A 13,305-nucleotide genomic window follows, 5' to 3' on the forward strand; every position below is an offset into this window, starting at 1 on the left:
AGCATGATAAAGCAGCAGCACTGTTCATTATTTGTATGTACTCCACCAAAGGAGTTACCATCTTTTTATGCAGAGGGGTTACTCTCATGAGGGCCATTGCTGACCTCCCTCTGAAAATACTAGTTGCCTAGCTGTCATTCAGATCCTATGGTTTCAATACTTCCTGACCAGGAACAAGTATGCAGCAAGGGACGTCAGACTTCCTTATCTGCATAGTTGTTCTGGATCAATGAAGAAAGCAGTGTGTCAGCTTAAACAGCCAAACATTTACGGTCAGTAATACCAGCCTGCATATTTTGCCTAATTGCATGCACAACTTTTGGAAACACGCTGCGTTTGGGGCATCATTAACTTTGGCACTGACCCTCGCTGCAGATTGCAAGGGCAGCACAATTGGAATGCGATGTTGGAAAGCAGCACAGAAAGTGCGTCTTCTGTATCGTGTTCTAGTGTGAACAGGCCCTAACTATCTAATGAGCATTCTCCAATACTGTATAGCTACTCTGACCATTTAGGAGAAATAACATCAGATGCTGTGTCAAATGAATACAAAATATAAAATGTCCAATATGGCATAAATCCAATATTGTGAATATGTTGCATAAACACCAAACGTTGGTATTAAAAGTAACACTGCCCCCTTCTACTTCGCTTACCAACACTGCGCCTAGGAGAACAAAAAATATGATCTAAATCCAAAGCTGCCACTTTAAATGCTGAATTGTATATATAGTGTTTTTTTATCGTACATCAAACCTAAAAATAATAATGGTGAAAAAAAACACAGTGGCGCTATCGTAAAAAAACTATTTTTCCTTTAAGGTGATATTGCAAATGGAAATGTTCAAATACACAATGTGACCACCAAGTGACAGGTGATTAAAATATACAACAAGTGTACAACCAATAAATATATTAAATGCATATAATGGTCCTAAAAAAAAAAAAAAAAAAAAAAAAAAGGCCTTTAAATAGTGATGTCTTCTTAGTATCTTTCACCACACCCGAGTGTTCAGTGATCCCACTCCCTAAAGAAATCCACTCACCGACTCCAAGTGCCCACACTCTCGTGTAAGGCTCAAGTGCTTTTTGACCACACCAGAAGGGTCACAACGGCAAACCAAAAATCCAAACTCGTGTGCAGGAATCGTTCCACATGTAAATGAAAATAGTGCTCCAATAGTGTAAATCGTATAACCAGTTTATTGAAAACACACAAACTCTTCAATATTAAACTCACACTTTCCAAATTTAAAAAATAGCAGAGTAAAACTTCCACAGCAGAATGAACTCCACAGCACAGCAAACATTTGGATACCACAGTATAGGGTTGCAGTCACGGCGGACCCGAGGTATGCAGGCATCAGACAGCTTCTCTCACCTACTCCTCGATGCCTAGCCGCTCTATCAGAACACCACTTCCTCGTATAGCTCAAAAGCGTCACTCGTCATTGGTGGGAAAACGTCATACAGCCACGCCCCCTTTTTTTTTTTTTTTTTAGGACCTTTTCATGCATTTAATATATTTATTGGTTGTACACTTGTTGTATATGTTAATCACCTGTCACTTGGTAGTCACATTGTGTATTTGAACATTTCCATTTGCAATATCACCTTAAAAGGAAAAATAGTTTCTTTAAGATAGCGCCACTGTGTTTTTTTCACTATTATTCTTCTTAGGTTTGATGTTGCATAAACAGTCTTGTTCTCCACCAACAATCTGATCAGAGCAACTTCATACAACAATGTTCTTCAAACCAAATACCTCCACCCATGTGATCAGTGCAACCTTTGTAAACCTACATTAATACAGGAAAAACTCGTAAACTCCATGCACATTTTGGGTGAGAGTGCAAACCTGAACTCAAGTGCTTACAACCAATTCACAGTGCTCCCTTTAAATCAACTCAATTTTTTATTATATTTAGACAGAAGTACACCCAAAAATATTTACTCCACCAAGAACTTTGGTTGCCAATAAACAAAAGATATTAAATAAATAATAACATTTTTATATATATATATATATATATATATATATATATATACACACACATATACACACACACACACACACAGTATCTCACAAAAGTAAGTACACCCCTTATATCTTTTCATGTGACAACACTGAAGAAATGACACTTTGCTACAATGTAAAGTAGTGAGTGTACAGCTTGTATCAGTGTCAATTTGCTGTCCCCTCAAAATAGCTCAACACACAGCCATTAATGTCTAAACCACTGGCAACAAAAGTGAGTACACCCCTAAGTGAAAATCTCCAAATTGGGCCCAATTAGCCATTTCCCCTCCCCGGTGTCATGTGACTCGTTAGTGTTACAAGGTCTCAAGTAGGGTTGTCCCGATACCACTTTTTTAGGACCGAGTACAAGTACCGATACTTTTTTTCAAGTACTCGCCGATACCGATTACTGATACTTTTTTTTTTTATACATAATATACAGAGGTTGTCTTTGGGAAATAGATGTATGAGTGCTGCCAGCATTGCTGCAGAGGTTGGGGGGGTGGCGGTCAGCCTGTCAGTGCTCAGACCATACATTGCACACTGCATCAAAATTGGTCTGCATGGCTGTTGTCCCAGAAGGAAGTCTCTTCTAAAGATGATGCACAAGAAAGCCCGCAAAACAGTTTGCTGAAGACAAACAGACTAAGAACATAGATTACTGGAAGCATGTTCTGTGGTCTGATGAGACCAAGATAAACTTTTTTGGTTCAGATAGTGTCAAGCGTGTGTGGCGGCAACCAGGTGAGGAGTTCAAAGACATGTGTGTCTTGCCTACAGTCAAGCATGGTGGTGGGAGTGTCATGGTCTGGGGCTGCATGAGTGCTGCCGGCACTGGGGAGTTCCAGCTCATTGGGGGAACCATGAATGCCAACATGTACTGTGACATACTGAAGCAGAACAGAATCCCCTCTCTTCGGAGACTGGGCCGCAGGGCAGTATTCCAACATGATAACATCCCCAAACACACCTCCAAGATAACCACTGCCTTGCTAAAGAAGCTGCGGGTAAAGGTGATGGACTGGTCAAGCATGTTTCCAGACCTAAACCCTAGAGAGCATCTGTGGGGCATCCTCAAATGGAAGGTGGAGGAGTGCAAGGTCTCCAACATCCACCAGCTCTGTGATGTCGTCATGGAGCAGTGGAAGAGGACTCCAGTGGCAACCTGTGAAGCTCTGGTGAACTCCATGCCCAAGAGGGTTAAGGCAGTGCTGGAAAATGATGGTGGCCACACAAAATATTGACACTTTGGCACAATTTGGACATTTTCACTTAGGGATGTACTCGCTTTTGTTGCCAGCGGTTTAGACATTAATGGCTGTGTGTTGAATTATTTTGAGGGGACAGCAAATTTACACTGTTATACAAGCTGTCACTCACTACTTTACATTGTAGCAAAGTGTCATTTCTTCAGTATTGTCACATGAAAAGATATTTTTTTTATATCTCAGTACATTTTAGTCAACTAAAATCTAATGTGTTTAGTTAAATTGTAATGCATTATTTAAGCATTTCTGTAGAATTTCCAAATTCATTATATACTTCTGGAGTAAAAAAAATGCAAGTTAGACTTACCGGTAACTTGTTTTCCAATAGGCTTTCAGGACAGCACCCGAGAGATCATGGCTCCTCCTCCCACAGGAAACACCTCATCAATTAAGTCTTTAATTGGAGTCCTCCACGTTGCCTCGTCAGTTGTTTGTAGAGAACTCCAGCCCCAGCTGCAACACATAAGCGACAGTTATATCCTAGTATTACAGCATCAGCATAAAAAAAAAGGGCGGGTTACTGCTGTCCTGAAAGCCTATTGGAAAACAAGTTACCAGTAAGTCTAACTTGCATTTTTCCAAAACGTCTTTCAGGACAGCACACGAGAGGATAATCGAGACTTACTCCATTTAGGGTGGGACAACAGCCTGTAAGACTTTTCTTCCAAAAGCCTGGTCCCCAGCCGTCATGAGATCTAACCTATAATGACTGGCAAAGGTTGTCAGACTTGTCCAAGTAGCTGCCTTACAGATTTGTTCGGGGGTGGCACCAGCTTTTTCTGCCCAACTCACCGCTGAAGCTCCTGTAGAATGAGCCCGGACATTCACTGGACTCTCTTGACCTGTAAGGGAATAGGCTTCTGAGATAGCCATTCTCAACCATCTGGCAATGGTTCCTCTAGAAGCTTGTCTTCCTTTTTTATTACTGGAAAATAAAACAAAATAGAGCATCTGAACATCTAAAGTCTTTAGTGTTTTCCAAGTAACTCAAGACTGCTCTTTTAACATCCAGGGTATGGAATTCTTCTTCCTTCTTACCCGATGGATTAGAACAAAAGGTAGGAAGTATTATCTCCTGAGTTCGATTCTGGACCGAAGCCACCTTCAGCAAAAAATTAGGATCCGTCTTCAGAACAATTCAGTCTGAAAATATGGAAAAGAAAGGCTCCCTGATTGATAAGGCTTGCAGCTCACTGACTCTTCGAGCTGTTGTAAAGGCCACTAAAAACACTGTTTTCAAAGTAACTAATTTCAGGGAGGCTAAATTAATGGGTTCAAAAGGTTCCCTGGTCAGGGCCTGTAGAACAACTGATAAGTCCCATGCTGGACAGCTTTTGATCACCACTGGTCTAGACCGGGTGAGAGCTTTGAAGAATCTAATTACTAAGGGTTCTGATGAAATGTTTTTTTCCAGAAATACCCCCAGCGCAGCAACTTGAACCTTGAGGGTGCTGACCGCTAGGCCCTTGTCCACTCCTTCTTGCAGGAACTCAAGAACAGAGTTTGTTTTGGTGATCTGCCAGATGCTGTGCACCAGGAGTTGAAGACTGTCCAAACTTTGGAATATATTGCTCTTGTAACCTTCTTTCTGCTGGATAGGAGGGTAGCCACCAATCTTTCCGAGAAACCTTTTCTCTTCAAGAGCTGTTCCTCAGTAGCCAGGCCGTGAGTTTTAGCTTTGCTACTTCCTGGTGAAGCAGAGGACCTTGTAACAGAAGGTCTTTCATTAACGGAAGGTGCCAATACGGTTTTAGTTGCATCTGAAGAAGGGATGAAAACCAAGGCCTTTTGGGCCAGAAGGGAGTGATGAGGATCACTGTTGTATCCTCCTTCCTGATTTTTGCTATGACCCGAGGGATAAGCTGAAACGGGGGGGGGAATGCGTAACAGAGGTGAAATTTCCAATTGTGCGCCAGAGCATCCACTCCCAGTGATGCCTCGTTCCTGTTCAGGGAGAAGAAACGAGACACCTGCGAGTTTTCCTGGGTCACAAAGAGATCCACTCTTGGGTGCCCCCATTTCTGCACTATCAAATGGAAGACTTCTGGATTCAATTGCCACTCCGCTTCTAATACCTGGTTCCTGCTTAGGAAGTCCGCTACTCTGTTTAGGGTCCCTTTTAAATGGACCGCGGATAAGGATAGAGTATGGAGCTCTGCCCAACTTAGAATGCCTCTTGCTAGGATTTGCAGAACTTTGCTTCTGGTTCCCCCCTGTCCGTTTATGTAGGCCACCGCCTTGGCGTTGTCTGACAGGATCAGAGTACCGTATATACTCGTGTATAAGTCAAATTTTTCAGCCCCTCTTTTGGGACTGAAAGTGCCCCCTTCGACTTATACACGAGTCACCACCGTCTGCCTACATGTTCAGTGTGTCATGCAGGCAGACGGCGGCCAGCGTGTGCTACATAGCACTCGGCAGTGGCTCTCACTGTTCAAAAGCCGCCCCTCCTCGTCTGTGATAGGCAGTCAGTATACAGCCTATCAGGGACATTCTCTCATCCTCGTCCGTGGTATGAGGATGAGAGAATGTCCGCGATAGGCTGACCGCTGACTGCTTGGAAATGGAGTTTTTTGAACGAGGAGGAGGCGCGGCTTTTGAACAGTGAATGGCCGCCGAATACTACACGGTGATCGGTGCAGAGCGGTGCACGGAGGATGCACAGGACACAGGTAGGATGCACACAGGTACATATACACATGACACATACACAGGTACATATACACAGGACACATGACACATATGCACAGGACACAGGGAGGTATACAGCTGCAGATGGGCATTGTTGACCATCTTTTTCCACTTACAGTAGCTGTGCCTTTCTCACCCTCGTCTTATACTCGGGTCAATTCGTTTTTTCCCATTTTTTTGTGGTAAATTAGGGCCTTATACTCGAGTATATACGGTATGCTGTCCCTGGACTTCTTTTGCAAAGGTCAGTAAGGCTATCTCTATAGCTTTTAGTTCCCTCTAATTTGAGGACCTCAGTGCATCTTTTGTGGACCACGAGCCCTGGGCCCACCGACCGTTCATATGAGCCCCCCAACCCCAGGAACTGGCATCGGTTGTTAACCTCACCTGGTTTGGGAAGGACCATAACAGACCCACTGAATATCTTGTCTGGTTCTTCCACCACCAAAGACTCCTTTTCACCAATGTAGGAATCTTCACTAGTGAATCTAGTGAATCCTGCTGGTGATTCCAGGTTTTTAACAGGAAACTTTGCAGAGGTCTGAAATGGAGCTTTGCCCACTGGACGGCCGGTATGGAAGAGGTCAGGGTTCCCAATGCTGACATGACCTTCCTGATGGACAGAAATTGATTGGACTGTAGCAGTGACACCACTTGTACCAACTTTTTCTGTTTTTCCTCTGGAAGAAAAATTATTTGTTCCAAAGAGTTGCTATAGAAACCCAGGAATAACACTCCTGTGAGGGGATCAGATTAGATTTTTGAAGGTTTAAAATCCACCCTATGGACTCTAGGTGAACACGGGCTCTGAGCAAGTTTTCTTGAAGACCTTCTCTGGTCTGAGCAAAGAACAGCAGATCGTCCAGATAAGGAATAACTGAGATCCCTTCTAGATGCAGAGGCGCCAGTGCTTCGGCCATTATTTTCGTGAACACCCTTGGGGATGATGACAGACCAAACAGGAGTGCTCTGAATTGCAGATGTACCACCTTCTTCCCTTCTTTCAGTGCTAACCTCAGATATTTCTGTGACCTGGCGGCAATAGGAATGTGGAGGTAGGCATCTTGTAAATTTATTGATGCCATGCAGCACCCTTGATACAGGAGGTTTCTTACTGAAAAAATGGAATCCATCCGAAACCCTTCTGTACTCTATTGATTTGTTCAGCATTTTGAGATTCAGGATAAGACGGAACTTTCCTGAAGGTTTCTGAACAAGGAAAACATGTGAGTAGAAACCCTGGAAGAACTCCCCTGTTGGGACCTAAACAATGACTTTCTGAGTTTTCAGTTCCTGAATTAGGGACTTCATGGCAAAAGCCCTGACCGCATCCCTTGGGACGTTTGTCACCAAGAAACTTTTTGGAGGTTCTTCCATGAATTCTATCACATACCCCTGGGAGAGCATATTTACAATGTACTGATTTGAAGAAATGGCTCTCCACTGAGGAAGAAACTCCTGGAGTCTTCCCCCGACCTTGAGGGAGTCATTGCGCTTTTCCGGAGGTCGCAGGAGAATTGAAGAGCACTCCACTCCTACCTTTGGGCTTCTGAGAAGACTAAGACTTCTTCTTGCCCTGTGTTTTTCCTTCCTGCTGTCTTTTTTGGGGCCAGAAAAAATGCTTACGGGTTTGCACCTGTTTCTTCTTGACCGGAAACGACGACTTCTTATCTGCCATACGGGCAAGAATGGACTCTAGCTCCGAACCAAATAGCAGATCACCTGCAAAAGGAATACCACACAGTCTACTTTAAGATGCAGCATCCCCTGGCAGCTGGCCTTAAGCCCTTCTGCCCTTCTGGCAGAATTAGTTAAAGCTGCTGACCTGGCTGACATGCGGATAGATTCCGCAGACGCATCTGCAATATACGATATTGCTGCAGACAAGAGTTGTAAAGGAGTCTAGAATCTCCTGTTTTGAGGAATCTGCTGTAACATGGGCCTTCAACTGGTTAACCCAGTGACCTAAGTTCCTTGCAACACAGGTTGTTGCCATTGCCGGTTTTAGATTTCATGTTCATCACTGATTGCCAGGTTCTTTTAAGAAGCAGGTCCATCTATCCATGGGCTCCTTCAGAGTGCCCATATCCTCAAAGGCGAGGTCTGTAGACTTAGAGACCTGAGAAAAGGCAGAGTCCAATTTTGGAACCTTGTTCCATATAGAATCCGGATTTTCCTCAAATGGAAATCTTTTCTTCTGAGCCTTGGAAAAGAAAGTTTCTCTCAGGTTCCAGCCACTCTTTTTTAATCATATCAGTGATAACTGAATGGACTGGAAAAGAACGGCCTTTTAAATCTCCTAAACCAGCATACATGCGGTCATGCAGGGAGAGTTCCTTCTTTTCCTCTTCTATCCCCAAAGTGGCATGGATTACTTCCAGGAGTCCTCCCACCTCTTCTAGCGACATTTTGTACTTAAAAGCGGCATCTGTTTCATTTTCCTCCTCCTCAGAATCTGTTTCATCTCAAAAGTGTCCTGGGATAATCGGACCCCCCAAAATTATTTGAGAGATGCCTTGGGGTTCTGAAGATGGCTGCGGAACCGAAGGATCCCTTGAGGGACCTGGTTCCTCTCTTAGGTTTGACCTAAAAGCTTGAAAGGTGGCCCGGAGCTCATCCTTTATTGTTGTGACTAAATCGCCACATACGGATGGAGACTCCTCTCTGACTAAATTTGTAATGCACTCTACACAAAGCGTTTTGGTCCAAACAGCGCTTAATTTCTCTTTGCAGACAGGGCACCTTTTCTTGACTGTTTGGGCAGAACCTTTGGCCTGGACAAACAGAAAAGAGACAAGGAACCGCGCTTAAAAAGGCTGCTATACAGCACAAATATGACACCCAGGTACACTAAGGAAGATAACATCTTACTTCCATGTGCCCAGGAGGCCACCACCACCTAAAAATCCCCTGTTGCAGAGCAGATACACTAACACTAGCCACTGCAACATACATTCCCCGGGAGATGGAGGGGGGGGGGGGGGGGGGAGGGTGAGTAACCCCCCACAGGAGAAAACGGCCCAGAGTAATAGAGGACACAGTCCCTTACCTTAGCCTTGCTGGCGCCTTGGCTTGCCCCCTTATCCACTGCATCGCTATCCATAGCTGTCTGCGGATGCGTGGTGAAACGAACGGTTCCAGATTCGAAAACGCCGCTGTGCTGACCTGGAACCGGAATTAAGGCACCAGGTGACCCTGCCCACTCCCTCTGCGATTTGCGGCCGGAAATGACGCGCGCGCTGACCCGGAAGTGCTTCCTCTTCCCATACAGGACGTGGCTGAGGCGCTCCTCTGCCACCAGAAACATGGCGGCCGCCACCGCTTGTTCCGTCAATGCAGCCAGCAGGGAACGGAGGACGACCGCCTGTCTGGCAAAAAAACATGGAAACAGCACTCCCAGGCGTACAGGCTCTCCCCGAGCACAGAAGAGGGAGAGGGAGCCCACGGGACCATACATCTGGGAGGCAAGTGGGAGGCTCACTCTCCTAGCACAAAAAGACCTAACAGGTGAGAACCTGTGTCTCCCAAGATCATGGCTCCCACCAGAGGTGTTCCTCCAGCTGGAGGAAACACAAAAAACTGACGAGGCAACGTGGAGGACTCCAATTAAAGACTTAATTGATGAGGTGTTTCCTGTGAGAGGAGGAGCCATGATCTCTCGGGTGCTGTCCTGAAAGACATTTTGGAAAACCTAATATCATGTTATTTATGGTATTAAGGTTTGAACAAACTCACAGATATAGCTCCATGAAATACGGAAGTTAGATCATGAGGGTAAACGTCCCTCCTTGCCATTTTCGTCCCTTAACGAAAACGGATTTGATTTTCATCCGTGGATGAAAATGTGCTGTACTTTTCATTTTTGTCACTGTAAAAATGCCGCTGACAAAAATTTTCGTTGACGAAATTAAACAAACTTCCCTCCTCTGTGCAAGGGTTTTGCAGAGCAGCCCTGATCCTCCTCTTCTGAGGTCCCCCAGCGGCACTTCTGCCGCCTCCTCATGGGGGCACTCGTGCAGGCGTGCTCCCGTGGCCTGCTGCTGCGTCCATCGACACAGACAGCAGGACTCGGCCCCACCCCCAGGCTCCCCTGTCACTGGATTTGATTGACAGCAGCGGGAGCCAATGGATAGATTGATAGCAGCAGGAGCCAATGAGGAACCAAGACAGTGAGTGGAGCTGCTGTGCTTGTCCCCATTGCTGGAACGATCGTGTTCAGGTAAGTAAAAGGGGATGGGGGGGAGTTTGGGGGGCTGCTGCACTGCAGAAGATTTTTCACCTTAATGCATAGATTGTTTTTACAACCCCTTTAAGGCAGCTAGCAAAAGGGAAAATATACACAAACTCCCAAAAACAATCGATATCACAAAATGCAGTGCCTCAACGCATTAAAGGTAAAGCATTACTGTCACATAAACAGTCCTTCAATATAAAGAAAGTAAGAAAAAAGTCTTGATTAGAATCTTGCTGTCCCAGTGGGACTTTCTCCATCCATAGAGGAAGATAACCACCACTGTGGTCCTTTAATGTGCTGCACTTTGCGATATTGATTAATAAGCAAGAGATAACAATTAACTGGACAGATGTAAAAACCACGCCACTATTGTTCTCACCAAGACAAGTGTATTGGAAAGCTTCTCCCAATTTCAATAGCTAAACGAATGCATATGGCTGTGCCAAACATGAACATCTGGGAAGCCATAGGCTGATGACTACCACTACTACTGTTTTAAAAACAGACAACACTGAGTTATAATAACTGAAAAAAATAGCAAGTGTATGCATTACCCCAAATTACCAATAAGATGGTTGGTTAAGTGATTATCACTTCTGCCTGGCAGCACTAGGGTTGCTGGTTCAAATCCCAACCAGGGCACTACCTGCCTGGAGTTTGCATGTTCTCCCTGTATCTGTGTAGGTTTCCTCCGGGTACTCCGGTTTTCTCCCACACTGCAAAAACATGCTCAGAGATTAAATTGTCTAAACTGGTCGTAGCATGTGTATGTATGAATGCGAGTTAGGGACCTTAGATTGTGAGCTCCTTGAGGGCGGGGACTGATGTGAATGTACAATACATATGTAAAGCACTAATTGACGGCATTGTATTAGTACCTGTAATAAATAAAATAAAAGATAAATAACCCTGATCTACAGTAACTTCCTAATCAACTGCAATGCCATTGGAGCCAATATCACCACTTGCCTTTCCAGGCTCCATAATATACAGACCTGCATTATACAATGTTAAAAAGCTATTCTAATCCTAATCAAATGATTGTGTCTTACCTGCATGCAAAGTACAGCGGAGTGGATCCTGAAACGTTAGGCCTGTTAATATCTGCACCACTGTCAAGTAAGCACAGTACAGTCTAAAAAAAACAAATAAACACACACACAATAAGATAAAAGGTGTTACATCACATCAGTGCTTCAGTTAGCTGTAAAGTGGTTGAAGTAGTGAAAATAATTTGAAACAAGATCCCCAGGTGGCAGACTTTTAAGGCACAAAATGGTAAAAAGGTATATTCTAATATGAAAAGTATTTATTGAAATATTAAAAATACACAACATTTAATAAACAAACATGTTGAGAATAAACATTCCAGTGTTGTCATACAAATCAGAATACATATAACGGACTAGTGTTTCCTGAACCCAATGCGTTTCAGAGTGAAAATGTAATCCTCCTTCAGGGGTATAGTTTAAACAAGAAACTCAGTATTATAGACTGGAAGTCACAATTGTTTAAAAACATAGAGGTGCCAAGAGGAATTGTTTCCAAATTGCTTGAGCCACAGAGTTCAATTTGCAGGCATACCTCAAGAACAGGAAAATGCCTGGCCCGTATGTGCTGGTCCAGCTCCCCCCTGCCCACACAACACCAACCCGGAGGAGGGGAAGTCAGAGGACCCACTGGGGCCGAAGAGCAGGAAAGGGCCCTGCACAGCGGTGCGTGGAAATGACTTGGCTGCGTTGCTATTTGTGTGGTAAGACAAACGCAACAAGAGGAGAGGCTGTCTGCGAATGCCACAGCTGTGGGAATAATGTGTCCGTTCGCTTCAGCACCCAGCCCAGGACATTGTATGCCCAATTGTAAACCGATTCACCCTCGCTAGTGAAAATAATTTGGGTGTCAGTCTCAAAAGAGGAATACAGAACAAGGAACTGAAAGCAACACTCTCACGGACAATGCACCCAAGTTGTCTGTAAATTTCAAAACATCACAATTACATAGCACAGTATATTCCAAAACTGAGCAATCCTGTCTCCAAGATAATTGATCACATATTAGGCCCTGCAGGAAAGAATACAGGTTCAAAAACAGGATCTGCAAAAATCAAGTTACTTGTATAGTATGGGAAGTTCTTTTTAAGTCCTGAAACATTATTGTGTTTTCATACTTAATACCTATGCAGTTACAAAGAGCTGCCCCCATTTTTCTTTCATTCATTTATATATGTATCTGATGGTACACTGGGAGTGACTGGGTCACTGGGATTCAATAAACAAAAAGTTTTCTTCCAGTTTTTCTTTACTTCTAGTCTACATGTATACAGGAATGGAGAATTATTTAAAGCGGTTGTAAACATTTTTTTTATTTTCTTTGTACCTACAAGGTAATGTCATAATGTGCTAGTGTACATTGCATACTAGCACATTATGATAAACTTACTTTAAAAACAAAGCCCTCCCATGCCCTCATCTTCAACCGTCTTGCTTCCAGGTTCGCGCACCCTGGCTCTCGGCTCTATGATTGTCCAGAGCAGCGAGGACGTCACTCCCACGCATGCGCACGGGAGCCTCTGCTTATGGCACAGGGCTCTGAAAAAAAAAAAACAGCATAGGTGGCCGTTCCTTTAGAGCGCATGTGCCAGCAATGTCACTGTTTGCATGTACACTAAATATCTCCTAAAACGGTGCACGTTTAGGAGATATTTACACTACCTATAGGTAAGCCTTATTATAGGCCTACCTATAGGGAAAGCAAGAGATGGAAGTTTACTTCAACTTTAATTTAAGATACTCTGTTGATAAATTATATTTTAGGAAAATACTGTTGGGCAAGTATATCAAGAGACAGGGGTATTCCTCATGAGAATGTGGCATTTTCTGTGCCTTCAATTTTGCAGGATTTAGTTATTATATATGATTCATATAGCTCCAACAGTTTGAGCAGCGCTTTACAATACAATACAAAGGGAGACAATACACCAACAATACAATTCAATACAAGAGGGTTAGAAAGGTCCTGCTCCTGCGAGCTTACAATCGAAGAGTTAAAATAGCATAGACCTGCACACATATAGCAATATGTTTATACATTTT

General features: G+C 43.8%; 1 protein-coding gene across 3 annotated transcripts in view; it reads right to left on the bottom strand.

The window, feature by feature from the left end:
• Positions 1-13,305, bottom strand: part of HACE1 (HECT domain and ankyrin repeat containing E3 ubiquitin protein ligase 1) — a 160,367-nt gene that overhangs the window by 118,780 nt on the left and 28,282 nt on the right. For 2 of the 3 annotated variants that reach the window (XM_073627003.1, XM_073627002.1), the window contains exon 7: positions 11,266-11,348. In XM_073627003.1, the coding sequence (XP_073483104.1) occupies positions 11,266-11,348 (83 nt within the window). Of the gene's footprint in view, positions 1-11,265; positions 11,349-12,652; positions 12,792-13,305 lie in introns of those variants that run through there. The other variant, XM_073627004.1, reaches the window with a different exon arrangement.

The sequence above is a fragment of the Aquarana catesbeiana genome, linkage group LG04, assembly GCF_042186555.1.
Source record: "Aquarana catesbeiana isolate 2022-GZ linkage group LG04, ASM4218655v1, whole genome shotgun sequence".
NCBI lineage: Eukaryota > Metazoa > Chordata > Amphibia > Anura > Ranidae > Aquarana > Aquarana catesbeiana.